Source organism: Aquila chrysaetos, chromosome 10, assembly GCF_900496995.4.
Source record: "Aquila chrysaetos chrysaetos chromosome 10, bAquChr1.4, whole genome shotgun sequence".
Classification (NCBI taxonomy): domain Eukaryota; kingdom Metazoa; phylum Chordata; class Aves; order Accipitriformes; family Accipitridae; genus Aquila; species Aquila chrysaetos.
In genome coordinates, this window is record NC_044013.1 from 24301300 (window position 1) to 24329075 (window position 27776).

General features: G+C 49.2%; 1 protein-coding gene across 1 annotated transcript; it reads left to right on the forward strand.

Annotated features, from left to right (window-relative positions):
- Positions 1–1405: 1405 nt before the first annotated feature.
- ITM2C (integral membrane protein 2C) lies at positions 1406–27589 on the forward strand. The gene is made up of 6 exons (XM_030028962.1): positions 1406–1585; positions 16588–16725; positions 19240–19428; positions 19722–19832; positions 23687–23837; positions 25140–27589. The coding sequence occupies exons 1-6, from the start codon at positions 1475–1477 to the stop codon at positions 25229–25231; spliced, it is 792 nt and encodes a 263-aa protein (XP_029884822.1). The 5' UTR covers positions 1406–1474; the 3' UTR covers positions 25232–27589.
- Positions 27590–27776: the final 187 nt, after the last annotated feature.

Consider the following 27776-nt stretch of genomic DNA (forward strand, 5'->3'; position numbering starts at 1 on the left):
CTCCTAAAATTAGGGGCTGTTTTGGAAATGCTGCCCCTTATCTCTGTGTGAGATAAAAGTTGCAATCTCAGTGTAACTTTTACCCACGCGGCAGGCTGCCAGGTGGACTGAGCGTCTCTAAATATTGAACAATGGCAAGTCAGCGCTATGAGCAATTGTTGTGAGTCAACGTTGAATCCCTGCCAAAGATGCCTTTTTGCAAATAAAATTTAGCACTAATTTATCAATGGGTTAGTTCATAACATGATGTAAAGCACTCAGTACATAATGACTCCTTCTGGATTGAAAGAAAATGCTCATAACGCCTTTATTATAAATAAATACTATGTTTAAGTGGACCAAATCAATGTAAGGGTATTGCTGTGTTTCTCCACTGCCAGTTTGCTACTTTCCTTACTACCCAGAGGCTGGCAGAGAGGGTTTTGTTAATAGTTTTTTTTCCATTTTGTTACCTTAACAAAACTGTCAACATGTGTTCCTTACTCCTTGCTGTGCAAATGCTTCAGTGAATCCTGCGTACAGCCAGGTAATGCCCTGCTGTTCCTGCCGTTCAGAGAGCCTTCGTATCTGCAGCCCCTCGCAGGCAGCTCTGCTCCCTGCTGCTCCCCAGCCAGCATCCGATGGCACAAGATGCACAAAAGCAACCCCCCCAAACTCTCTCCTGCATGCCACACTCAGCTTCTGTCAGGAAGGGCTTTTTCTAGATCATTGTCCCTATGATGAAGGTAATCCATCTGTTCTGCTGCCCAGAGCTGATCCTGAGGGAGAGACCACCTGAACGCTCTCCGTTCCTCTACAGATTCTGGTCTCAGGCCTTGAAACGAACAGCAGCTGGGTTTTCCCCAGCTTTCCCCAGAGTAACCTCTGCTCTCTGTGTGCATCTGCTCCAGGCTGATGCGTCTTCAGGCTTGGTGGGTTGTTAGTTTTGTTTTGCTTTGTTCTCTAACGTTGGCTGACCCCATCTCAGCAGTGCCACTTGCAGTACTGAAAATGTAGCACCGCCGACAGCCAGGGCTTCCTGGGGCTGCCGCTGCACCCTCCGTACCCTACACCTGCGGAAGGGCTCGAGACCTGCAGCCGAAAGCTGTGTTAAAGCAGGACCTGGCGGTGGCTGGTGGGGGGAGGAACGGCTTTCGGCTCAGACCGGGAAGCAGCCGCGGGCGCTGTCGGCGGGCGGATCCCCGAGGACGCCTTTATCGCCCGAGACTCGGACGGTGCTGCATTCGGCACCCCCCCGGCACCCGCTGGTGCCCCGGTGGTTGCAAACCCCCGTTTGCCTTCACAGCCCTGCGCGGGGGCGGGTTGGGGGGACAGCCCCCTCCCCGGTCCCACGGGCGGCGGGCGGGGGAAGCGGGGCGGCGGAGCGCCCCGGGGGTCTGCCGGGGGCGGGGGCGGCGGCGGCGGCCCCTCCCCGGGGCGGTGCCGGTGCCGCGGGCGGCGGCGGCGGCGCGGGCGGCGGCGGCGGCGCGGGGCCATGGTGAAGATCGGCGTCCAGCAGCCGCCGGCGGCCCTCAAGCCGGAGAAGGAGAAGGAGAAGGCGGGGGGCGATGGGGCGGCGGGCACCGTGCTGCTGCCCCCGGGCGCCGTGAGTGCGGGGCGGGCGGGGACGGGCGGGCGGCCGCCGCGGCCCGGGCTGTGCGAGCCGGCCCCGTGGGGGCCGCCGGTGACAGCCCTCTTTGCGCCGGGTCTTCTCCCTTTTCTGCGAAGTTAGAGCTGATGAGAGCAGGAAGGTGCGTGCGCGGGGTCGGGTGTCAGCTCGGAGCTCCCTCCTGTTCGGAGAGGCGCCCGGGGAAAGATAAAAGCGTCCGGTTTGATGGATGTCAGTTCACGTCCTAGAGGGTGCGAAGGCATCTGAAGTTTGGAGAAGCAGGGAGGCGATGGGGCAGGGGAGTTGCGCCATTACGGGGAGCCGCCATCCTTAGGCACTAAAGTAAATGGCCAGCGTGGACAAGTGGCGTCAGAACTCATCCCTTTGGTCTAGGTGGTTTTGCCTGGGGGAATGTCATTTGGGATAGATCATTCGTAGGTAGATTTCAAATTCTAACATCTCTGGAGGCTTAGGGTTGGCATGGAGAAGAGGCGAGAGGAACAAAACGGCTGGTGCTGGAGCAAGATGAGAAGCAAGGAGATAAGAGCACGCACAGCTCTCTAGGTGCTTTGCAGTTTTCAAGATGGGAGTTGACATGCTGAAGTTGAATTGCTCTGCTGGCTTTGGGTGATGGGTATCGGAGGGGAATGAGTGCACATGCCTGCAGAGGTTGGGATCCTGCCAGGCGTGAGGTGAATGAAGGCGTTGGGGCATCCCTAGCAGATGCAGAGCATGGCTGGGGCCTTGGGGTAGAGTTATGTCGAGTCCCATCCAGACGGCTTGAGTCACGGGCAGGCACTGGCAGGTGGTGCTGGGCATGAAGCAGTGGTGGTATGGCTGGTGCCCCTCTCGAGGAGGGGAAGGTGAAAGGGACACTGTTGTGTTTGACCAGGAGTTGAGTGTTTCTGAAGTCTCTTGTGCTAGAGAACCCCCTGCTTGCAGGCTCCTCTGTGAGGGTGGACCTGCTGGGGTAAATACCACACTGTGTAGTGGGAGGGTCTTGTCCAGAGAGGTGGGCCTGACCCACAGCATCAAGTCTGCCTTGTTACAGTGCTTCTGTCTCAGAGCAGGAGACTTAAATAGCAGTTCTGTATTCCTCATAAATGCCTCAGACTGTGCGTGCAGTTTGGCCATTTGATGAACCCTAGTATCTCCCTGACTCAAAAAACTATGGAGGAGCTGTGGTTTTGCTCCGTTCCTGCAGCAGTGCAGAGTGTCCCTCCTCATGTGTCTTACCAAGCGAGTGGGAATTACCTGCCCTGGAGAGTTGCTCTGCAGTAGGGGCTTCAGGAGATTGCTCAGTTCTGCAGACAGTTCAGGGAGTTGCTTATACTGTAATGATCTCTCACATCATGAACAGAGATGTGCTTGCAGCTCTCAGTTGTGCTGTCAGTGTCTGAATGTGCTCTGTCTGTCATGATTGCATCTATTACTTTAACACTTAGGAGCTGTATAGAAACCTGTAATGGGGGAATGTGGCCAGCTGTGATCTCTCAGTGATTTCTAGACTTCATCTTTCCTAATTATGAACAAAAGAAGGTGGCAGGTTTCTTCCCACCTTTGATATTCAACCCTGAAAGCTGACTATCACACTGGACTTCCAGCTCATGCTGCCTTTAAATCAGCTTTCCGCAGCTAGGAAGTCGGTTGTTCTGCTGATCCTGCATGAGCTTGGGCAGGATCCAGCTCCTTCTCACGAGCACTGTGAGAAAAAGGGTTTAAAAAATAATAAAAAATAAAAGTGATAGAAGCTTATTTCCATCATTAGTGCTGCCAGATCTCAGCAATCAAAATTATTCTGATTCAGGTCCTGCCAGATGAATGAAATTGGCTTAGGTAGCAAATAATAAATTTTAGGTTCTTTATGTTGCCTTGGGCCTCTCTCTGACTCGTGGGGGGCACAATGTTGTTCTTTTAAGCCCATGTGAACTACAGAGGAACTTAAAAACATGAATTTAGAACAAAGACTCTTCAACAGTCTCTTAATTCCAGCGGATAGACATGTAAGAAAATCAGCATAAGACCTGTCACAGAAGGGCAGGAACAGGTTGGGGTGAGTCAGTGCAGCATGAGGGTGTCCAGGGAGCAGCATGTCCACTGACAAGAAGGTGGCCTTTTCCTGATGCCGTTTTTCAGGGCATCTGTGACACTGGATTCTTTGGTGTAGTTTGTACTTAGCTGGACCGCGGGAGTGTGCTGCTTTGTAAAACACCCAACTTGTGGGGTTGGTCTTTCTGTAGCCAGGCTTTCTTGCCGTGCTCTCTCTCCTGCTGCCAATAATTCTTGTCTGTGTGTGTCTTTCTCTAGCTGCCTCGCAGCAAAATGGCATTGGTGACATGCAAACAAGATGCTCTGCATTCCTTTCCTCTTTGATCTCACAATTTCAATCCCAGTGATAGGAGCCAGAGCTGGGAAATGATTCAGCGGCGGCTTCCGCAGCCTGTGAATTTTGGCAGGTGCTCCGTGAATGCAAAGATGTGGCAGGCAGGAAGATGTCTGTGATGCTAATGTGTCCTGAAAAGTAGTAGGTGAGGAGTCCTGATAGCAAGCTCACATGTGCTGAGCCTTGTTTCTCCCCTGTGCAGCTCAGTTTGAATTGGAAAGAATATGCAGTTTGAACTCTTGTCAGAAAAATCCACGTAATTTTGAAGCAATGGCAACATTTTAAGGGCTTATAAAAGAAACAATCTTGTTGTCATTAGTAGGAGCTGGGAGGATGTAGCAGCCTCAAGCAGAAGGCAGTTTGAGGTTCAATCAGTAAAATAATTTGTTGTGTTCGTTGGAAAATATTTTCTCAGATGCAAACTAGTATTCAGTGAGTTTTAATTGAACTCCAGATTTACAGTCTGAAATGGAAATAAATACATAAGCTGTGTCTTTAACTGTGCTGGGAAATATGCTCCTTGCATTTGTGATGGACGTTGAAATCCACAGGAATCAAGTAAAACTGGTGGCTGGAGCTCTCCAGTCAAAATTTGGTTTGGGTTCTTTTTTTGGTCGATTCCTTGTAAACCCCTCTAATACTTGCAGCTAGTTATTCTACAGAGACAGCGCGAGAGCCAGAGGAGAAGGGGTTTCATTAAAATCTTCTGCTTCACGAGGTGTAAATGATAAGTATTGGAGGGAAGAGGCACCTCTCATCCCCCTTGCTCTGTACGTAGCAGAGACTGGCTGCTCAGCTGCCCTGGCCAAGGGCTCTGCTAGACACTCCTCCCTGCTGGCCTGGGGTGAATTGGACCTTACAGCAAATGCTGCAGTGCAGACAAGGTGTTCGTGGAGACCGGGATGGTTTGTGCATGATGGGAAGACATCTGTGTGCACTGGAGGTTGCTTTCACAGAAACCTGTTGGTGGAGGAAGCAGAAAGCAAAACCTGTTGTCCTGCATCTGGGAAAGGCTGTGCTGAGACAGCGTGTGCGATCGTGTTCGTCTTCGGCTTGCCAGAAGGATGAACGTTGAAGGGAGGGTGATGGCTGCTCAGGCTGTGACTGCTAGGTCTGGCTGGTGGGAGAGAAGGGCTTTATGGATGAAGCAGGAGGACTGGGAGAGCTCTCTCCATACCTGCAGGCCTGGCAAGCCTGCTGGAAACACCTTGGCAGTGGGTCGTAGGCCTGGGGGCTGTGAGGGGCTTTCCAGGATGCATACAATGGTGTCCTGTGGGTGTGACTGATGTTCTTCTGTGGGTTGGTTGCGGTAATACCAGGCTTTGGTTTCGTGCCTTTCATCTCGTCCGCGTTCCCCAAGACTTGACAAGACTCTTCCTTGCGGTGGGCTTTGGATCACGTCCTTCCTGGTCATATGGAAAGGCTTCCAACAAGGAGCTGCTTGCTGTCCGGCGCTGGATCCATCCAACCCTTCTGTCTCTGTGTGGTCTCTTTGTAGGCTGCACCTCAGCACGACCATCTGGTGGGGTGCCTCAGCCTCCTGGCTGCAGGGCTGCCGCTCCCTGGGCAGCCAGCAGCAGCTCCTGCACTGAGCGCTGTTGCCCTGTTTGTACAGAAATAGCAGGGGAAAGCCCTGAAACCCTTGGGGAGCGTATTGCCTGGGCGGGCGGCTGCCTCTCTGGTGCCCGGGAAGCTCTCTTTCCTGTGACTGCCACTGTGAAACTCCCCAGTGAGGAGCAGGTCCACTATGGATGCAGAGCTCTTAGCAGACAGATAGTGTCTTGCTGCTGGGGGTGTTGCTGTGCTCCCACTCCCCTGCCTTTTCTTGCACTCAGACAAGCATGTGAGCCGTGACTGCTTTGCATCCACCTGAACAAGCCCAAGAGGACATGTGCTTCATGGGAGGTGGCAGCAGATCAGAGCAGGACAGGCAGCAATGCTGCTTCTGGTCTTCCCAGAGGCACCGGTGCATCATGAGCGGTGATGCTCCAGAGCTGGGCTCCAGCACATGGGGCAGGTGGAGAAGCAGTGGCTCTTGCTGGCCATGCAGGCATCTCTGCCAGCCCTGTAAAGTGGAATCACACCAGCTTGGTAGAAGCTGCTGTGCCAATGAAGGGCTGGGTTTTGTGACTGACTTCCTTGCAGGATGCTGTGAGGTGGAAGACAGATGGCGAGGGAAGGGGATGTGAGGAAAAGTCTTTTAAAGAGGCTTTTTCACAAAGCAAGCTGTAAATCCAGAGAGAAAGAGAAAAACTAGCTGGGAGTGATGTGGATTGTTTATGCTCATTGACGTGTTTGCTGGCTTGAGTCCAGGCTTGATGCTCCTGAGTGGCGGGTATTTTCACCATGTTGAGGTCTTGATTTAGTGACCTAAACATGGTAGATATTAATTTGAAGAAGCTGCCTCCTGTAACAGAAGGTTTTTCCTGGCCTTTGCCCAACCTTCCCATATCCATGTGGGCTGAAGTGATGACTTCTTTTCGTGTCCTGTATGGAGTCATCAGCTTAAAAAGAAGCGTTGCCACTGGTTCTCAGTCCTCTGTGGTTTGCGGATGCCTTGGAAGCAGAGGAAAAGGACTGAATTGGAAAAACACATCTCCGGACCCTTACAGGATCCGCTCTAGCGAAATACTAGACTTGAGTATCTTACTGGACTCTGGACATGAATATTTGATATTCTAGCTGAGCATGACAAAGGATCTGGCTAAAACTGGTGGGGCGATTAGGAGAGGGAATGACTGTTTCTAGCAAAAATGTTATAAATGTGACTGAATTTGGAAACATGGAGCTCACTGATGAAAGAGATGTAGACTGAAGAGCTGGAGATGGAGAAACTTGAAATGTCTGTCTAGAGGTGTGCATTTTCCCAAAGCTGGGGGAGAGCTGAAGCCAACGCAGCTTTGCATGTAGGTGCTCTCTACGTGGGAAGAACCTGCTGCGTTTACCCCCTTTGGGCGCAGCAATTTCTTTGGCAAAACACAGAAAACCAAGAAATATCTTTAAAAAGAAGCACCTTTAAAGGGTGAAAATGAACCAAACGTAAGTATGAGGTGGAAGCTTTGCTGCATACACTGCATGTATTAATACATCCTTGCTCTGCTGTAAGAAGCCCTGTGCTGTGCAGTGATACGCAGAAGGCTGGTTTCGACCCTGTCGTTGCAGCGTGCTGCTGGCGTGGCGGTTCGGGAGGAGGTGGCCTGGCAGGTGTTGTGTCTATGGCTGCTCAGAGGAGGGGAGCTCCTGCACAGCAGAGCACTGCTTCCAGGTCTGGAGAGCTGGAGCATCTGGGGAGGATGAGTTGTCCTTGTGTGCAGTTTTGCAATTCCTACTTTTGTGCTACCAAATCTTTGCTCATTATTGGGTTTACAGGAGATGGAAAAGGCATTTTCGTTTCTGGATGGATATTTTCTTCCAAGGTGATGTGTGGGAACCTAGGCGTGGGGATTTTGTTCTTTTTTTAATGCCAGTGTTACCATTTGAGGGAGGACAGTGTTGAGGGGTTTTGGTTTTTTTTAACTCATCCCTCTGTACTTGCATTGCAGAGTTGTCTTCCTTGCTGCCATGCCCTACCATTGAAATCAGTTTGAGCAACAAAGCAGAGAAGGGTAAATTTGCCTCCTCTCTCTTGCTGTTGTTAAACTAGACACTGTTTCTTTGTGGTGAATTTTCGAGTGTAGGACTGACTGTCAGGGTTTTCCTACGCTGCTGCTGGGAGAAGAGATAATCAGTCAGTGTTCTGAAAGGGAGCAGTGACTTCATTTTGTGGTGTGACACTGTGTAAGTCCTGGTTTTCAGGGAACAGGCAAATGTTGTAGCCTGAAATCTGGTTCCTTGTTAAGATGCTTCAGCTTGAACTCCAGGAAACGCTGGACTCTGACCCCTCTGCTTCAAGTGAACAGTATGGGTTTACAGCTCTGATGCCCCCTCTCCTCTGCAGAGCCAGCAGAAGGCAGTACCCTGGCTGTTCCAGCTTGTAAGTGTCTTGGGTATGGCTGTGTCCTCCTTTCTACCAGCCTTTTGAGAATCAGTCGCCTCTAGTGAAAGAGTGAGGTGGGACAGCGATGGCTTAATTGGCCACAACCAGATCAGCAGTGCTTGGCTTGCCTTAGGTGACATCCAAAATGGCTAATTTGCTCTTGACCATCTCTGCCTGCCTGACTGTAGAAGCTCAGAGGTGGGTGCTGTCGTTTTAAATTGTACGTTTGTGTGGACCCCAAAACTATCTGGACATGGACCTTCCTGCAGGGAAGCAGTGGTTATAGCCCAGTGGTGGTGTTCAAGTGAGTCCTCTGCTCAACTGTTGCTCTGCTCTTGTGCTTCATTAGGATCCAAAGCTGTCACTGATGGTGAACCACTTCAGGTGAAATCATGTGAAACCTTTTGGTGTGTGTGGAGGTCTTTTCCCTGTCATGTTTTCTGCTTTCAAATATGTTGAGACAGCACCTGATCCTTCACACCTTTTGCAAAAATCTGTCACTAGCTCTTGGCTTGTGCCCAGGATTCCCTGGGCCTCTTGCACAGGTTGGTAGGTATGTTTGTTTTCTGTTGGAGCAATTGTACAATTTTAGTCCAGGAAAAAGTGAGCATGTGGCTGTCGGAAGGGAAGTCTGTCCAGCTCCTTCCTGAGCACATGGTCCCACTTTCCTGCCACAGGACAGCTTGTCACTTTGGTGGGCAGTCAGCCTTGTGGCTTGCTTCTTCCCAAGCCACATGTGAAGGTGGAAGGAAGCAGACTCTTTTTGTGGGCAGCTGTTAGCAGCTTCTCTTCACCTGGGAGGAGAAGGAAGACTCAGCTACACGAAGAACAAGCTGAAAGCTGTTGGCATTTCCTTGCCTTAGTTTATCAATGTTCTTGAATATTTTTGGCATTGGTCAAAGGTCTTTTAAGGAGTCAGGTGTCTGCCCACCTGCGTATGTCTTTACCTTTGAATCAAGTCTCTCTTTAACTTTGCCAACCCCTCAATTTACGAGCTTCCCCTATTCCCAGAGCAGCTGCTGTGCTTCACTCTTGCTTGAGCTGCCTTTTTGTCTTTAATTGCTCTAGATAGGTTTTGAGACCCAGTGCCAAAGTTTAACCTTCATTCTTCTGCTGGGGAAAATTCCTATTCTTTTAATGCTACCTCCCACTTCAGGGTTGCAGAAAACCCCTGGCCTTCACTTGGCTGTTCTGATTCCTTCCTTCTCCCAGGTGATGTCTGCCCAGGTGCTCCAGAGCCTTTTAGCTGTGGTGGTGGAGCTGCCCCGGGGGCAGGGACTGATCTTCCCCATTGTCACACTGAGTGGGTGCAGTTCCTGTTGATATCTGGAAATCAGGCCATTTATCAGACTCTGTATTTTGGCAGTCAGGCTGTTAAACACCCAGGTTGGGACATTTTTTGCCTCTTTATCACAGCTGTTTATTTTCTCTCTGCCTGCCTGTTCAGCGTGACACTCGGGGCTTTAGCTGTGTGCCTGGTAAGAATAGCTGTATTTTTACAGGGGGCTTTGTTGGTTCTGCTAATGCTGTGAATGGTTTTACTCCTGGGAAAGAGGAGAGGGAGGCTGGAAAAACTCCAGCTGGCAGTTGTTGTGCCTCTGCCAAAAAAATAAAATAAAAAAATATGGAAATGAATTCCTCAACCCTGTGCAAAGAGGGAGGAGAAACAGCCCCTTAGTTCCAGAAGAGGATGGAAAAAGGAGAAAAGAGTGGGGGTTTATATCTCTCTTGCTGACAGGGGAGAAGGAAAATATGATCACTGAGCGCTTAGGAGCTCCCATATGCTAGGCTGTGTTTTTAACATCCTGCTGTCTTTGTCATATAGCAACAAAGCTGGGGGTTTTAATTAGCCAGTGGTTGTTTTTGATATTCTAATTTCCAGTGCTGCGAAGGGACTCCTGAGGCAGGTGGCTTTATTGCTAGTCACGTGCTGTGGTGTCGTTTAAAGATGTGATTAGATTAATTTATTGCAACCTTTTTGCCTTCGGCTGTGATAGTCTCTTAATTACATGCCTTCTTTTTTTTTTTTTTTTTTTTTTTTGGCTTCCAGGCATCTTTGAGTCCAAAAGCCATCAGCTGTGTTCTCTGTGGAAATGCTGCTGTGTGCCCTGCACAAGCACTGCTCAAGTACAGTGTGCAGGGAGTTCACTTGCCTCAGAAACTGTATGCCATATATATGTGTGTGTGTGTATCTCTCTCTCCCCTCCCCAGGCATGCACACATTATTTCCTTTTCTGACCTAAAGCATTAGAAATGCTCTTCAGCCTGGAAGGACTCTCCTTCCAGGTGATGGGCTTGTTCAGAGGCCTCTCATTGCTAGTGCTGAGCACTGACCCCTGTGACTCTCTGCCAGGGCGATGGCCCAGGCACTGTTCCCCCCTTGGTGTCACTTGGTATTTCTCCTCATTTCACTCCCTTTCCTCCCTCCAAGTGTAACTGCTCTTGAGGACAGGACTCCTTTTTTGTTCATGTGGCAGAGGAGCCTTTTTTGGAGCATGGGAGATGCTTTGGTGGATGCAAGGATGAACTGCCTTTGCTGCGATGATTTATCTCTCTCCATTCCTCTCCCCCGTCTTGTCTTCCTTCGTCTGCCTTTTCCCTGTGCATAGTCTCTCAGTTTCCTTCTCCAGAGCTCTAGCTTGGCAAGTGCTCCAGTCTTGAACCCTGGCTGGCCCCCCCTGCTTGCTCTGGCCATCCCTGGGGGCTCTTCACCACTGAGCTCCCCTGGGTCTGAATGCCTAAATACAGGAGTGGTTGTCTCTGGGAGGCAGATCTGGATCTCCTTGCCCTACAATTTATCCCACAAACTCTCCAGTGCTTTTTCTCATACAGAGCAGCAGCAGTAGGTGCTGGCAGTGCCCAGCACCTGCAGGCAGTAGGGATGCTGTCTGTGGGGTGGCTGGATGAGAGGGCTTTGCTTCACGTGCAGGAAGAGCAGCGTGTGCTGGTGAGGACATGGGGGTTGCTTTCCCGAGAGGTGACACTCAAAGCCAAGCTCACCACATCAGAGGAGAGGTCAGTCTGTACCAGCTTAGACCCACTGCGGCAGCAATGCAGTTTTCCAGCAGTCAGCTGTGGGGTTTTTCCATCTGAAGTCAATGGAGATGCTGCTATTGCAAGTCCTTAAGTTTTGTAAAGCAGTAACTGATTTTGACTGTGAATATGGGACTTGATGTGCTGGAAGTAGAGACTTTGAACTGATTTTTTTTCTTTTCCCGTAGTCTATATTGGCCTTTAGTTACCAGAAATGAGTAAACGGCAAGGTAAGTTAGATTTTCTGATGTGGGTTTCTTAGGTTTCGAGCCTGCATCCTTTGAAGAAGCCGTGGCTGCCTGTGGCAGTGTCTGTAGTTACGTCAGTACATCTTCTACATTGAGAGCTCAGGCTGCTGCTCCCTTGAAACAAGCAACCTCCCAGAGAGCGATGACATATTTTGCTGCCTTTCAGACAGCACTCATCTCCAAACCATGTCCCTTTGAGTATTTACTCTGCATCGCATTTCTCTCCTCACTTGTCAGTCATCAAAATCATATCTGCTATTTTTAGTCGCCCCAAGCTTCTTTGCCTGTTGGGGGTGTATATTTAGACACTTGCCGAGCTTTGTCTCCTGTTTGTCAGGCCCTGCTACACCTAAAATGAAAGATTTCAAACCTGTGTGTTTCAGAAATGCAGGAAAAGTGGTTTGCGGAGAACTCAGCTGTTTCCAAAGCTGAAGAAGCAGGAAAAGGGTGTGAGCTGAGCCCATCTCTGCCAAGGCGGTATGCAGCTCGGGAGAGAACAAGGCATGATATGACACCTTTAATTTCCTCACTTCTGTAATCTTCAGGAAGACATTGGTGATGAAGAAGCGATAGAATCAAATATCCGTTTTTCGTAACCCTGTACTGTATTCATGAGAAATATCAAAGGCAGCATGTCACTGGGTGTGGTTCTTGCTAGCAGTTCCTACTAGTTTTGTGTGTCCAAAGGCTCAGTGCCGTGAAGCCAGGAGGGTTTGCTCAGCAGTAGGTGCCCTTGGCAGTGCTTGGCAGGCGTTGATGGTTTCCCTGCTCTGTCTTACTCTGACCTTTGGACTTGATTTCCATGCTATGGGCCGGACATTGTACCTGTAAAGCACAGCCAGGCTTTTGTCCCCCAGCCCCTTGTAGTAGAGATGTTCCTTAGCCATTCAGTAACAAATAGGGATAACAGGACACCAGCCATTTTCATCATGTCCTCAGCAAGACCTGAAATTCTGAAGAAAATCCGCACAGACTGAATTAGGACTTTTTCTCCCCCCTCAGGCTAATTTCAAGCCTCCTCTACCAAATGGTCTGTATCATAACTTCATCCTCTCCCATCTAGGTATCTGCCGGCTGTGCTCTGCTCCAGTGCCAGCCCCGCAAGCAGGCAGGGCGCTGAAGCGTAGTGAAGAGCCTGTTTTATCCAAGGAAAGGAATTCCTTTTTATATTCCAGTATCTTGTCTGCTGCCAGGCACTGGGCTGAGTGTCTGTGAAGCAATCGTGCCTGCAAACTGGAGCCGAGTCAGCATGTCTGGTTATCCAGGCTTGCACGCTGGAGCTCCCTCTGTCTCTCACCCAGTGGGATGAAGTATTAGCAGGACAATGCCTGGCGGAAAACCAAGATGCACAGGCACTCTTCTTGAGAGATGGTTGCTTTCCCCCATCGCCCACGCAGAGGAAGAGTGAGCTGTGCCTTCCCCTCAGGTTGTGCAGGGGAAGGAGCTCTGCCCACGGCTTCTTTCAGTTTTCCCAGTGGAAAGGGAGCCAGCCCAGCCCTTTCTATAGGGTCAGCACAGTGGTGGCTTCCGCTGCCTGCACTGGCGCTGGAGCATGTGGTGGTGCCAAGAAATATGGAGCAAAGAAAGGATCATCGCATGGAGGGGCAGGGTTTTCCTGCCCTGAAATCGCAGAAGGATACTCCACAGAGCTGTGGATCTGTCTGTGCATCCTCCTTCTGTGTACATCCATAGCGCCTGGACCATGGGACATCATGCTCTTCTTCCACTGCTGTTACTTTTCTATCTGTTTGTTCATGGAGAAGCAAATGAGTGCTCGTCCTCTGCACCGCCCAGAGAGAGGAGGAAGGACCTTATGTTGATTTTTGTGTAAAATATGCCCATCTGTTGGAATATCATGTTTAAAATGATAACAAAAGGAAAGCCTATTTGCTGAACTGAAATACCTGTCCCTGCCTCTGCCCAGGTATGGTTTTGACACCAACTTTTGCCATTTCTCTTGGCCAAAAAACCCCATAGTTGTTTGAGGCAGAGAATTAGTAGGATGGCTTGTTGCAAGAAGAGTATCTGGTTAATGAATTCTTACGGAATATTGTTAAACATCTGGTGAATGTAGAGCATTTTTGTGTGTTAATATTTTGATTTTTTGTCCTCAGTGGAAATGCATGTCTCGAAGGTGTGTGTGATCTGCTCTTCAGGAGAACCCTGCTGCCGAGTTTAATTCTTTTCCCCACCATCAAAATTCATGGAGACCAGCAATGCTGCCAAATCTGCAGAGTCTGCCATGCGGCATGAGCGTGGTGCATGGCTTGGTTTGCTGGTTTGTCCTGGTGTCTTTCTGGCACGGATGGCTTTCCTGCAGCTTGCTGCTGGGACCGCCTGGTTCTCTTTATGATAAGGTTAGCTTAGGGGAAAACTGCTCCCTTGCTGGGGAGCCAGGTGTTCCTATGGCAAGAACAGATGGAAATCAGCTGCAATGGATTGCCCATTTTTTAAAATACCCATATTTCTACTGCAGGGAGTGGCGGTCCTGTGGGAAGGAGGTACATTGTGGCATGAGTGGTGCAGCAGCCTGTGGAAGAAGCTTCTTGGATTTTTCCAGCCTGGTGAAGATTTGTTATCCTGGGTGAAATGCTGCTAAAGCAGGTTGCGCACTGCACTGTCCACAGGCTGTCGGCACTGAGAATGCCTCCAGCCTGAAGCCGAGGTGCCAACTGGCATGTAGTTGCTTTTAAATTGTAATTCATTCATAGTGCCAAAGGCTGATGGCCTTTCAGTCTGCTGGGCTGGGGGGATGGAGATGCATATTTTAGTGATGGTTTGCGCAGGTGATTTTTATGCAATATTTTGCAGGACTGTGGTTAATTGTTCCCCTTGGCCTGCCTGGCAGCATTTTTAACCTCACTGCCTTAATCCCCGCTCCATCAGAATGGTTGCTGCTGAGTTTTTCTTTCCCCGCTCAGAATTTGAGGGTTTTTTTCATTTTTCCTGGTGTTTTTTAACTTCTCCCAGGGCAAAGCTCTCCTTTGCTTCCCCTGCCTTCTCCCAAGATGTAAAATGCAGGCGTTTTTCCTGAAGCCGTTGAATGCTTTGTAGGGAGCCGAACTCATATCCTTTGGCAGTGAGAGGTGGGATGTCTCACTGTGTCTTTGGCTGTGCAAAGAGCACAGAGCTGCTTTAGCAAATAGCAAACCAGCAAGGGCTTATTTGCCCCTCCCTACCATTCTTCAAACACAGTTTTTCTTTTTACTGGGAGTATTTGTTTTCCTCTTTGAGTTGCTATGTCCTTCTGAACCCTCTCCCCAAGCTTTCCACAAAGTTAGCACTTGCAGCTCACTGAGGAAGCAAGCAGTGCATTATCCATCATGGGAACCTGGCACCTTTCGGATGTAATTCGCTTGTGGAGCATTAAACATTTTCTCAGCCATGCTTCAGTGTCAGTAGCAGGAGGTCTTTTCGTTCCTCTTCACCCCCACTGTCTGCACTCTGATGACATGTATCTGGGGAAATCTGTTTTTGTGAAACACTTGACATGCAGCATGACTCTCCTGTCCTACCAGTTCATGTCAGAGAGCCTTTAAACTTCCTCTAGTAATGTGACTTTATTTTTTTTTTTGTTGTGGCTTGTCACAGTTGCTGCCCCTCGTCTGCAGGAGGAGAGACAGGGAAAGATTGGAAGTGAACTTAAAATGTGGTATTCTTCAGTTTGCTCATCCCTTTATTTGCTGGAGGAGCAGCAACAAACTGGTTACACTGATCCTTCAGTGTAGGGAGCTGGCGGTGAACAGAGGTGCTGCGGATCTTTCAACAGCTGGGATGAAGGAGAAATAAATATAGATTAGTTTCTCCTGGAGGTGTGCTGGAATTGTAGCTCTCCCAAAGCAATTTGGTCTTTGCAATTATCAGTCTGTATGTGGCTAGAAAAGAAAAAGTCAATGGCTAGAGCAGTCCACGTTGGCTGGGTGTGGAGCAGGTAGCAGAGGGGTTGCAGGACCCTGGCTCTGCCCCTGTTCTGTACCTCAATGGAGCTCAGGTGCCGGGAAGGTGGAGGGGATCCCTGCCTGGTGGGCTCCCCATGGGTGCCCCAGGGATGCTGGGGTGCTCTAGTCTCAGGGCAGGAGCGACCTGATACCTCCAAGCCTGGGACTGAACTGCTGCTCTCTCGAGGGCGGCTCCATGGCAGGGAAAGGGGAGAGGTGTTTGCTGCCAGCTCTGCTGGGCAGAGCTGATCACATGCCACCAGAGGGTGGCAGGGACCCAGGGTCATTTCCCCTTGGGCCTTCAGCACCTGCACCACCCTGCAGGTTTTGGCCATGTTACCCTGGAGAAACATCTCTTTAAAAAGTGATGAATCTTAGAAATGAGAGGCTGTTGTTTGCTTTTAAAACTGTTCCTCCAGTTCATACTGGTCTCTGACTAGCTGTGGAGAGTGTCTTTCTAATCAAACACGTCTGATCACGTACTGCACAGAGGGAGTTAATCTGCGGGAGTCCTCCCTGGCGCCTCTCTCCCCTGCCTGCCTGCTCAACTGAGGGCAGCTTTCAGCTCTCCTGTGTGGAAACTGGGGCATCTCTGAACCGGCTTCTTTCATCTGCTTCTGAAAGGCCTTACATCCTCCTGCTTAACATTTTGGAGGGTTATTTTTGTAGTAAAACCAAGAACATCGTAGGCTGGGATGAGTGGTCCCCTGGAGGTAAGCCTGCCTTTGCACTGCCCTCCTTTTTGAGGGCTGTAACGAGGTGAGCTGGCTACTGTCTATAGAGATTGGGCAGTGCTCAAAAACGGCGAGTATGTTTTCTTTTGATGCTCTGACCATATTCCTGGAAGGTATGTGGGAATCTTCTTGAAAATGAAGTTGAGATCAACACAGTTGTTTGGGTAGGCTCACCCCAGCACAGCCATGAGGTATCTCTCTGAGACCAGTAATTTCCACCTCAAAAATTTCCCCTGAAAAATTCTGCTAGAGTGGCAGCATTTCAGCAAAAATTTTTGAGTATAAATACATAAATGCTGTTACATTCAGTAGCCAGGAACTGTTAGTTCCTGATTTCCCTTTTTTCAGTCGCTCCTTACTGCCCACTGAAACAAAGCTTGACTTTGTTCTGAGCAGTTGGTGGGAAGCAGAGTATACATATATGTATGTATGTTAACACACACATTTTCTTTTTTAAAAATATATTTTTTATATATATATAAAAACATATATTTGGGGGGGGTGGGAGAGCAAAATGCACAAGAAGTGTTTTATTCATGCTGTCAGATGTGAAGTAACTTCTCAGGACAGTGCCTGCCTTCTTCAGTCGCGCACCACAAACCTGTGCGCAGCCTTTGCATAAAATATAGTTGATTTTCTGATCCCTTGCAGTGACAGCTGGCAGATACTCTTGTTTTTGTCTCGCAGGAGGAGCCAGCTCCCACGGTGCAGGGCAGGAGGTCATCGCTCAGCGGGGTGTGCTACCTGACCATGGGTCTCCTTGTACTGCTCCTGGGCTTGGTCTTTGCATCGATGTATGTGTACAGATACTTCTTCATCACCCAGGTAGGGGCGAGTCGGGAAGGACTGCTGGCTCTTCAGCTGGAGCAGCCAGACAAGCCGCTTCAACCTTTGAAAGAGGTGGTGCTGTTCTTTATTGCTTTGCACTGTGGTAACTTGGGAGCCAGTCCTCTGGGCACTGCAGTCGAGGCATGTCTTAAGTGGTGGGCTCAGGCTCACCTCCATCCCGACTGCTAGGAAGGCTTCTAGAAACCCTCCTCTTGCCCTCCCTTGTGGCTTTGACTTTTTTTTTTTTTAACTCCATAAAAATATCGTGCCAGTTCTACCTTTTAAACCCAACGTCACTGCTGTCAGGGGTAGGGCAGTCTGAAAGCATGGCTTATTGTGAGGGGAGAGCAAGCCTTGGAGAGAGCAGGGAGGTACAGGCAAGGGAACAGCTTTTTGCAGTAGGTTTTTTAGGCCATAGCACAGCAAAACTCTGTAGGTGTCACAAAAATAGGTGCCGCTATTAACAAAGCAAGCAGAGAAGTGAAAAGTAAGTGGGAGATGGTATGGAAGGTGAGCCCTCGATGTCCATTACATTCAGCACCTTTACTTCCACATAGTCTTTGCAAAGCTTGGCCTAGCTGAGGTGCTGGGCTGGCAGCATTGTGGTGACTCAGAGCATAGGGAATGAGATGGGGCAGAGCTGCTTTTTAAGGAGGAAACTGCTGAGCTCTGTGGCTTGATGAGTGTTTTGCCAAGAAACCCCAGAGCATCAATTTGCACTGAAGCCTTCGTTCTGCTGCAGAGCAGCTATTAGTGAATGAGTTCTCCCAAGACCACTGGCTGCCTTCGTCTCTGCAGCCAACACTTAGCCACTCGGCAGTATAGTCTTTTTATACACTCCCTTGCTTCATAAATTTTCTTGCTTTCAAATTAATTTGCAATCTTTGTTTTAAGATACATCAGTGCTTTATTACCCTTTGTCGTGGTCTAAGCCCACCCGGTAACAAAGCACCACGCAGCCGCTCGCTCACTCGCCCCCCCCGCCCCGGCCCCGGCGGGGTGAGGAGAAAACCCAAAGGCAGGCTCGCGGGCCGAGATGAGGACCGGGAGGGATCACTCGCCGCTTACGGTCACGGGCAAAAGACAGGCCCAGCGCGGGGAAGAAACAAGATCAATTTACTTTGCTACCGATCGAAGCAAAACGAGGGCGCCGGGAAGTGCACCCGCCCCTCGGAACACCTTCCCCCCGGCCCTCCCTCCTTCCCGCCTCAGCTCCGCTCCCGGTTCTCTCCGCCTCCTCCCCCCGGCGGCGCAGGGCAGCAGGGGATGGGGGTCGGGGTCGGCTCGCCACACCGGGTCTCTGCCGCTCCTTCCTCCTCAGGGGGAGGAGGAATCCTCGCTCCTCCCCTGCTCCGCCGGGGGGTCCCCCCGTGTTCTCCCAGAGGCGCTACCGCCGTCACCGACGGGCTCGGCCTGGGCCGGAGGCGGCTCCGGCTTGGAGCCGGGGGAGCTCCGAGCAGCTCCGAGCAGGAGCCGGCCCGGCCGCCCCTCCCCCGATGACAAAAAAAAACCCCGAACCACACAAACCCATTACACCCGAGCTCATTTATACCTGATCTGGAAACCCTGTGACAACCGTAGGGCTGCTCAACCCTCCCCCACACCGCTGTGATAGTGTGATGGCACCCTGTTGCAGGGCTTTTGGTGTATACTCTTCCTTATGAGATGAAGCTGCCGACACTGAGGAAGGTTGTCAGCCGGGTTATGGCCTGCATTCAGTCCATCAACCAGTCAGTACCTGCCCTTGGTGTGTGCTGAACGGCACTGGGAAATGCACGCTGGTCCATTTGGGGCCACCTGTTGTCACCCCAACTGCCTGCCTGTGATACCAAATGACAGCTCATACCCAATTACACAGCAAAGCCCATTCAACGTGGTCAGAGATGCTTTGGAGGCCAAGGGAGCAGGGCCTTTATGTCTCAGTCTCCAATGGCTGCAGTTCGTCCCTGTGATCCTCGTGCTCAAACTTGATTTCTCACCATGCGTTAGCTCTGTTGCCCATACGTTCTGCTTCTGGAGCCCTGGAGAGCAGCAGCTCCTGTTTTGCCATGAGGTGAAGCTGCTTTGTTTTGGTGCATTTTCCATATCCAAGCTACAAGTGCCTTTAGAAATGATGCTCTGCTTGCCCCAAGCCTATATGCCATATGTAGAAAAATGCAGTTACTGGAAACCATGTCTATGGATGGATGTGAACAGCCTGGTTATGAAATTTAAGGCAGTCAGTTTGCCTTTCTGAATTCCTCCTCATGAAATCCCACAGGGAATCCTTTATTCCCTTTGGACCAGTCTAGCAGGAGGGGAGACATGGTCATTTCACAAGGGTGTTTTTCACTATATCTTCATCAAGAACATTTTCTGGTAAAAAGACTGATCTTGAAATATATTCAAGCATCTGTTTGAAAAGAGTTTTTTTACACAGTACGGGTACATTTCTTCCCATGTTTGCTGTAGCTGTTAATGGGGTGTGGGGTGTATGAGTGTTGTACCTCCACCTGGATCTCGTCCCTGCAGCTGCCCCGCGAGAGCGTGTTTCACTGCGGCGTCCTTTATGAAGACTCGCTGTATTCGCCATTCAAAGGGCAGCTGGAGTTGCACGAAGATGTCAAGATTTACATTGAGGAGAACTACGAGCAAATCAATGTCCCAGTGCCCCAGTTTGGCGGGAGCGACCCTGCGGATATCATCCACGATTTCCAGCGAGTAAGGAGCTCTTGGGGCCTTTGGGGGCGTAGCACGGGACTGAGCTGGGGTGCACCAGCATGGTGCTCACGTCACATATGTCTACGATGATCTTGTTACTGAGCTGTCCTCCTTCCTAAGGCCCTCTCTGAGATTTTCCAACCTGCTCATCTTGCTTGGTAGGGAGGTCCTTGGACAAGTTTGTTGCTTAAAGCAATTTCCTGTCTTCCCTGAATTTCCTCTTTTCACCCATCTTCCCAGCCACGTTTCACTGCAAAGAGCTCAATTCCTAAATTTCTCTGCTTGGAGTGCAGGGTCTGACAGCTTATCATGACATAACGCTGGATAAGTGCTACGTTATCGAGCTGAACACCACTATTGTGATGCCACCTCGCAACCTGTGGGAGCTGCTGGTTAATGTGAAGGTACAGCTGCAATCCTGTTTATTTTGCATGCTTTTCTTTAGTTGGCTCCTGAGTGCCAGCTAGAAGCTCATGGGAAACCAAAACTGCTGTGTCTGTGGAAGTAAGCCTTGGCCCTGACAGAGCTGAGCCTTCACGTAGAGCGAGGGCTTCAGGGGGTTTAGCTGAAATATTAATTTTGCAGGCAGCACAGTAGCACTGGCATGTTGGATCAGGCTGACCAGGGTGACACAGAGAAGCAGCAGATTCCTTCCCTCTGGTTTTTACTGATAGTAGGAATCAAGGAAAAAAAGAAAAATGTCCCTCCTTCCACTCTTGCCTTGGTTACTGCTGCAGTTTGCCATTTGCAGAGCTTTGTCACCCTTTGGGGGTGGAATCTATGCTGCCCTCCCCACAGTGTTGCAGGTTGCAACACTGGACTTGGGCTCATGCAGTTTTGCTCACAGCAGGCATTAATTGGGTTTAGTACCAGCAGGTTTGTTCATTTCAGAAGCCTGTACCACAATTGCAGTGACTGGAAACAGTCGTCTTAAAAGAGTGCTGTTTAATCTTAGCAGCAGGAAAAAAACCCAGACTGCAGAAGGTGCATATCTATCTCAGTCTTTTGCAGGTAAAGCAAAGCACTGAGCCTGGGTCTCTGACTCCCTTCTGTGATGGTCTGTTTAAAAGAAAAGAAAAAAACCCCAAACAATCTAACTCTTCCTCTTTCTTAAATTCCCTTTGCTCACTTGCTGCTACATGCAGCATGATGAACTTTGTAGGGGTTAAGCTCAGAGGCAAAAAGTTGTGCCTTGAGGGATGCCTGATCTCCAGTCCTTGTCAAACTCCCAGTTTGTTTCCTAGCTGTCCTCGCAATTTCTTGCACTGTGACCGTCTGGCAAATGCGCTGGGAACCCTGCTGAGGTAGAACACACATTACTTACAACTCGCTCCAAACCAGCCACAGCTTCTCACCATGGCAGGTGACCAGGCCCTGGGGCAGAGGGAAATGGAAAAGGCAAGATTGTACAACCTGACAGCAGAGCCCCAGAAAAAAACCTGAGAGATTGGGAATGCTGGTCACATCCTAAAATAACAGATATAAACTCACAGTCAATGAAAATGATGCTTTGTCTTTATCAGAAATTGAATTTAAAAAGGGGATAAAAATACAATTAAAATGGTCTTATGTGTTTTATTCTTTAAAGGGAGTACAAAGCAGATATGGGTTTAAATAACTTTCTGATCATTGGGATGGGTGAGCGTCCAATCTGTCTGTGGAGGTTTTAACATGCACCTTAGAGACATTGTTTTTAAGTGTTTAGTTTGGTCTTGAGCTCAGAAAAAGTTTATCACCACGAGGACAGTGAAGCAGTGAAACAGGTTGCCCGTGGAAGTTGTGTTGCCTCCTTGAAATCCTTAAAGGTTTTCAAGACTAGACTGGGTAAAGCCCTGAGGTCCCTCCCCAGCTGAATTAGCCTCTGAACCCGTGATCTTAATGTCCACAGGTAGGGCCTTGCTGGTGGCCTGTGTCAGGCAGAGAGGGCATATTTCTTCCAGCTGCAGGGACCTTCATCACCTGATGACTTGCCCCCCTGCTCAGAAGTGCTCCTGTTTGGATGCTGCATTGGTCCTTGGACTTGGAGACTTTTGCCTTCCCTGCATCTCTGAATCCAGTCAAGTCCCTAACGAGTGAGACTAATTTCCAGCTGAAAGTTTAGTTTTGAAGATGTTCAGTGGTTTCAGTCCTGTTTCTAGGACCAAACCTTAGTCCAGTAAATACCTCCAGCGGTTTGCTCCAGCAGACTGTGGCAGCACAGGGAGTCAGTGAGCCTCCTTTGCACTTTTCTCCCCAGCCAGCCTGGTGCTGAGGTGCCCCACTGCAGTGTGGCTGTCACGTGTCCTGTGCCTGCTCTGCAATCCTTGCTGTGTGCGGGCATGGCTGTGCCAGACCCTGCTCAGGTCTTGGCCCTGCTGTCACCGTGTATGCATTACCAGGCCTCTTGTGTCTGACTTTTTTGCCTGTAAATGGCAGCTCTGCCCCTTCTTGCAGGCTTTATTCTGTATAGGTGAGAGTTTAGTGAACAGGGCTGCATAAGTATCTGAGAGAAAAGGATGGAGGGATGCTCCCCTTGTGCAGCAGCAGGAGATTGGAGATGACCCAGTTAAATGATGGACAATCTGCACCTTATGCAGAACACAAAATGCTCAAAGCTTTAGTTTTCTTAAAACTCTTGGTGGAGAATTGAAGGTATTGTCCTTGTTGCACAGTCCTGTGATGGAGGAGCGATTATTCCTGACTACTTCAGGTGCCACAGCTATTTAAATCTAAAACAATGAAGAAACTGGATTGTGTGCATGTGTCTGTCTCTCTAAGCCCTCTCAACAGTTCAAGGATATGGCAAATCCTGAGCCCCAGCCCCGAGTGTTAACATGATAGCTCCTGCCAGTAACTGCACATATCGCATGCCCTCTCCTGCACTCTCCCACTGAGAATCAATAATTGAATTTCTTGCAGAACTGTTGTGTTAGTGCAGTACAAACTTCCACTAATAGTCTAGTCCTCCAGCATTAGAGGAGAGCTTTATCGATCCAGTAGGCTATGCCAGCCCAACAGCACGGCATTAAGTTAAGACAGCGTGTTTCCAGGTACATCTCTATGGAGATAACCAGCCCTGTGGTGGAAACTGAAGAGGTGGTATTTGAAATTGTGCTGTTGTTGCTTGCTTTTCCCCTTGTTTATATTTATATTGGACCCAGGATCTGCTGGTTCTTTTATTTCTTTGTCTCTTCTTAAGCGAAAGGGGCCAGAAGTGAGTCTTTGCTTCACAGCCTAGTTAGCATCTAGTCTGCTCAGAAGTGCCCCCCAGCCCAAGGTGTCCTTGTAACACAGCTGCTTATTGCCACAGTGGTGCCCAGACAGCTGCGAGATGCCCTGAGCATCCAGGGATCAGCTTGCAGAGAGTCTTCAGTGCCGAGCAGATCTCTTTCCTGCAGGGGAAGAGGTGGCCTCCATCCCCAGGGTGCTCCCAGGTACCCCATTTTCTCTCTCCCCATTTTTTCCAGCCCCTGGTTACTTTCTGCCATGTCCCCTCACCAGGCAGCCCACTCATCACCCTGGTCTTCACAGCAGCCTCCACCCCAACAGCAGGGAGCTCGTGTGTGCTGCTTTGCCTCAGCTCAGTCCCTGGCGTGAGCTGCCTTCCTGCACTGCCCCAGAGTCACTGAATGATGTCGCTGGGGTGATGCAAGTGTGCTGAGAGCTCTCTTTCCCCTGACTGCCTAGCGCTACCATGCAGGGCGGTGTTTCTGAATGTGGTGTCCATCTCTAGTCCCCGTTCCTGTGGGCTATAAGGACAGGAGATCACTGTGGCTGTGCTGAATGGACCAAGGAGGAGGGGGAAATGTGAAAAACTCAGGAAACTGTTGGAACCTGAGCAGGGCTGGCATTTTTGGTTTTTGCCTTTTGAAGTAAGTGTAAAATCCACATTTTCAGTGGAGTTCCTGGCATTTTGGTTGAGCCTTGATCCCTCTCCAGATGGGTTTGTTGTGCTCTCAGAGTTACAGCTTCGCACACCCTCCTTTAAAACTGGGGTTAGTTTATAACAGGGTTGATCCTACGTTGGCTCAATCCCCTATGTGAACATTCAATTCTTGGATCTAATTTGTTTTGTGTGCCCTGTGCTAGTAGCATGAGACAGTTTACTGCAAGGACAGGGAAGCATGTTAACTGGCCTCGGTAAGTGGAGCTTGAGCCTTCAAACAGTGAATTTTCTGCAGTTTGGGTGTTCTTGGTGCTCTGTGTGAGACAGTTCTGTTCAAGGAGGAGATCATGGCACCACTTGTGCTTTATTTTGGTGGAAACTGTGTCGTTTCAGAAAGGGACATACCTGCCTCAGACATACATAATCCAGGAGGAGATGATTGCGACTGAGCATGTCAGTGACATGGAGCAGCTCGGCTCCTTCATCTACCGCCTCTGCAGCGGCAAGGAGACTTACAGGCTGAAGCGGAGGAGTGCGAGGAGACGTAAGAGCCTTGCTGTGTTCAGCTGTCCTAACTCGCTTTGCCCCCACATCACAAGCATTATTTCTGCTGTTACAGCCGTGCTGGCCTCTTCATGACGAGAGGGGAGGTTTCACTGTGGGTGGAAGCACACAGGAGATCTCTTGAAGTGTTTCTCATCTAATTCATCTAAACCCAAATACGGGATGCTGCTGCTGCAAATGGGTTCAGGCTGCTGTGTTTCTATCATCTATAGAAACATTGAGAAAATGGTTAGGGGAGCCAGCAATTCATTTACATGTGGGCTCATGAGGCTGAACTAATAGCAATGCTGTTGGGAGCGGTTTGGAAAATTTTCCTAATGGAAACACCCGCTTCAGTGGCAGCTATTCAGAGCAGATTAGATCTGCAAATTGCCTTTATTTAATAAAGTTCCTAATAATATGGGGAAAGTTGTGAAGATAGAACATTCGACTACCCTAGAATGATTTCATGAAAATCAGCAATATGTATCTTATATACCTTAATATATCTTATATACCTTATATATCCTTAATTTCAGTATTTGTATTTATTTGTTTTTAGATACTGGTGTACTTAAAGGCTCACCTGAAACATGAACCTATAGTCAGTTTGGGTTTGGATCTCTGGGGAAGCTGCAGGGCGCTGAGAGCATTTGGGTGCAGAAGTCACCATGGCTGTAGTTCGTGGTTGCTTTCCCAACAGGATCTGCACAATTGTGTGGGGGGCTGCTGGCACACTGGCTGCTGCTCTTTTGGAGCCCTGGCATGGTCCTGTTGTCAGCAGGGCACCACTGGGTTTGCTGTAAGAGGGGAGTAGCTGCCTGGCAGAGCTGCCCAGAGTTGAGGTCTTGCAGTTTAAGGGCACGGGGAGCATTACTTGTTTCCCAGAGAGGCTGAGGCCATAGCAGGATCAGTGCATGCAGAAATACAAAATGCCAGAGGAGTGGCGATTTTAAGCCCTCCTTGGCTGCATTCAGAGCTGTGCTCAGCACCAGCCTGTGACTTCTGCTGGTTTCGTGAGGCTTTCTGGTCTCTGAGATAACACTGAGATGCTGTCAGCTGAAACCAGCGGTTTCCAGGCGGCTCCCCCAGCTCATGACAGCTCTTACTGCAGGACCATGGCCTAGAGAATATGGCTATTCTTCTAAAGACCAGATTATGCTGCTTTTCATATGGGCTATGTTGTTGCTGCATTTCAGTGTTCCGCTGTTGTGTCTCATCTGCTTTCCTTCCCCACTTGCTGCAGCTCTTATAGATTATCATTTGTTGAATTTCCCCTCTCCTCTCTTTCAATCACTTCTAGGTATCAGTCGACGCGAGGCTGGAAACTGTCATCATATTCGTCACTTTGAAAACACTTTTGTGGTTGAAACTGTTATCTGCAAAAAGTCATGAAGCCACTCTCCAGATGTAACCTTCCTTGGCTTTGCTTGCATACACGTGCACACACATGCTCTCAGCCCTCTCTTTAGACATGGTAATCTGTCTTACTTTTTTTACTCCCCTGCTTGTGCAGCTCTAACCTCTTGGGCCTATTATGGCCTCACAGTGGATTCTCTTCTCTCCCTGCTACCTACCTGAGACGTTTGCTGGGCTTAAATTTACACAGTGGCCGAAGATAACCTGGGAGTAGATGCAGCTTCTCCCACACCACAGGGTGGGAATCTCTTTTGGAAGCAGGTTTGGGGTTGAAGGGGTGGCTGAGAAATAGGAGTGCTGGAAATAGGTACTCTTTTCCTGGCTGAGCGATTTCAGGCTGGTACAGTGCTTTGGGGCTGCCTTGGCACCGGGACAGAAGGTGTATGCACAAGAGGAGGGTTACCATTTTGATGCTGATGTAATGACCAAAAATACATAACCAGATGCACTTAAGAAAAGAAGAGATGTGAGGCTACAGACAGGGTGGTTCAGAAAGCTCAGCAGAGGGAGGGTTTCTGCCCAAACCATGCTGTGGTGGTCCCAGCTTGCTCTGTGCTGTCCCCCTGAAGACCAGATTTCAAACATTGAAAGCAACCACTATGTAGGGTTTTTTTATGACTGGCTCCTGGACTCACCCCTCATCACATCTCCTCCCGAATGTGGCATGGCTCAGCATGACCCACTGAGCAATGCAGGGTATCCTGATGGGTGTTCAGGGTGGGTAGGAGGCCAGGGTAAGGGGCAATGAGGTGGGCTGGGAATGGCACAGCACAGCATGTCCCTGCTCCATGCCCACAAAACAGAGGGTGAAGTGCAAGGCTGTGTACCCTTTAACACACAGTTGCAGCGGCTGTGGATCCAGGGCAGATCTGCTGTCACTTTGCTCAAGTAAATAAAGAGGTGAATCTTTGATGCAAGGTGCCAAAGCTCCACTGACGTCCCATCTATACGCTGTGGCTGTGAGTGGAGCCAGGTGGTTTACTCCAGCCTTGTGTCTGTCCTGGCCAGCCTTCCTTGCTTGGGAAGATGAGTTATGTTCATACGGGGTCTGTCTTCCTGAGTTGTTGAGATCCCATCTGTGTGCGGATAGGGTGCCATGCCTACATACAAAGTGGTATCAGCAGCAGAACTGGTAGTTACTGGCAAGTGTGGAAGCAGATTTACATTTTTTTTAACAGAGTGTGTATTCTTGTATAACTCCTCAGATGAAAGCTGTTTTGATAGTAATTACTGTAGTCCAGCCATGTATCACATTAACTGCAGGCACCATTGTAGTACAGATATTGATACAAGGCAAGATTCAGCTGATCGATATACTGCAGAGAAATTGTGTGAACGAAACTGCATTTCTATTGATCATCAGACAGAAGAATTGCAGAGTAATTAAATATTCTTCCCTCTGTTCTGTAAATATAGTTAAAACTAATTAGGTTCTTGAAATGCAGGCAGTTTTTTGGCTTGAAAGAATGGGGTGAGTTTCAACTTGGCACATTCTTGCTAATTGGTTTCCAGCAAATCTGGACTTGTTCACCATCTGTTGAAATGAGCTTGTTGTTTTAGAAGAGGAAGGATAAAATAAGTGCAAGTACAATCATTAACTCAGCAGAACCAAAAAAAGGGAATATATTTTAGAATAAAACTTTTAAGTAATAATACTGGGAGTTAATTATGTGAAAACAAAACGGGATCTCAAAATGGTCATGTAATGCAATAGGAATTAGTATGTCCTTAGAGGCTGAGAATTTCTTTTTTTCATATAAAACATGGTCAACTATAAACATTGTTTCAATGAGTAAAGGAGGACACTTTGGTTTCATTCTGCTTTAAGCTTGATGTAAAATGAAGAATTACGTGCACTTCATGCAGGTTAGTAAGGAAATTTCCCACTGCCAGAGGGGTATTTGCTTTTCTAGTGTTGTGTTTTTCCAATGATAACTTACTGCTAGCCCTAACCTTTCATTGTGGAGTGGATGACAAGAAGTGGGTCAGAGAATTGGTTCGCTTAATGGAAGTGCCACAAACTGGTAAATTTAAGCCCCACGTTTCTCTTCATTTCTAGGAACGTAAGCTTGCACTCAGGTGAGCATACAGACCTTTTTCCCTTCCTTTTTATTCTGCATGAATTAACTAGTCATTGAATATGCTAACTCCGTGCAATCCCGCAGCTGTAAGGACAAACCTTGGTTCTTTAAGGTGAACTAATGTGGTCACTGTTTCATAGGATGAGAATGCAGTTGTCTAGAAAGAAAACATAAGATGCTTTGTATATTTTGTCTGGTAGGACTCTTACTTCTTAGGAAAAATCCATGGGATAATAAAATCTTTTACCTCTGATCTGTAAAGTGTGTGTTTGTTCGGAATGAAAAGCACATACCCTCCATGAAGCTGTTGCTTGTCAACAGCCAGATGGCCCCGGAGGGGCTGGCCTGGCGGCATCTTAGAGCCAGGCAGTGGGAGGGTGCTGCAGTGTGGAGGCCCATCCCCATGGTGATGGGAGAGCTGCGGGACACGGTTGAGCCGC

Bases quoted from the DNA above. Each gene is read 5' to 3' on its own strand.
- ITM2C (XM_030028962.1), top strand. From the start codon at position 1,475: ATGGTGAAGATCGGCGTCCAGCAGCCGCCGGCGGCCCTCAAGCCGGAG. The intron at 16,726-19,239 runs GTAGGGGCGAGT...TCGTCCCTGCAG, and splicing joins GATACTTCTTCATCACCCAG to CTGCCCCGCGAGAGCGTGTT. The intron at 19,429-19,721 runs GTAAGGAGCTCT...CTTGGAGTGCAG, and splicing joins TCATCCACGATTTCCAGCGA to GGTCTGACAGCTTATCATGA.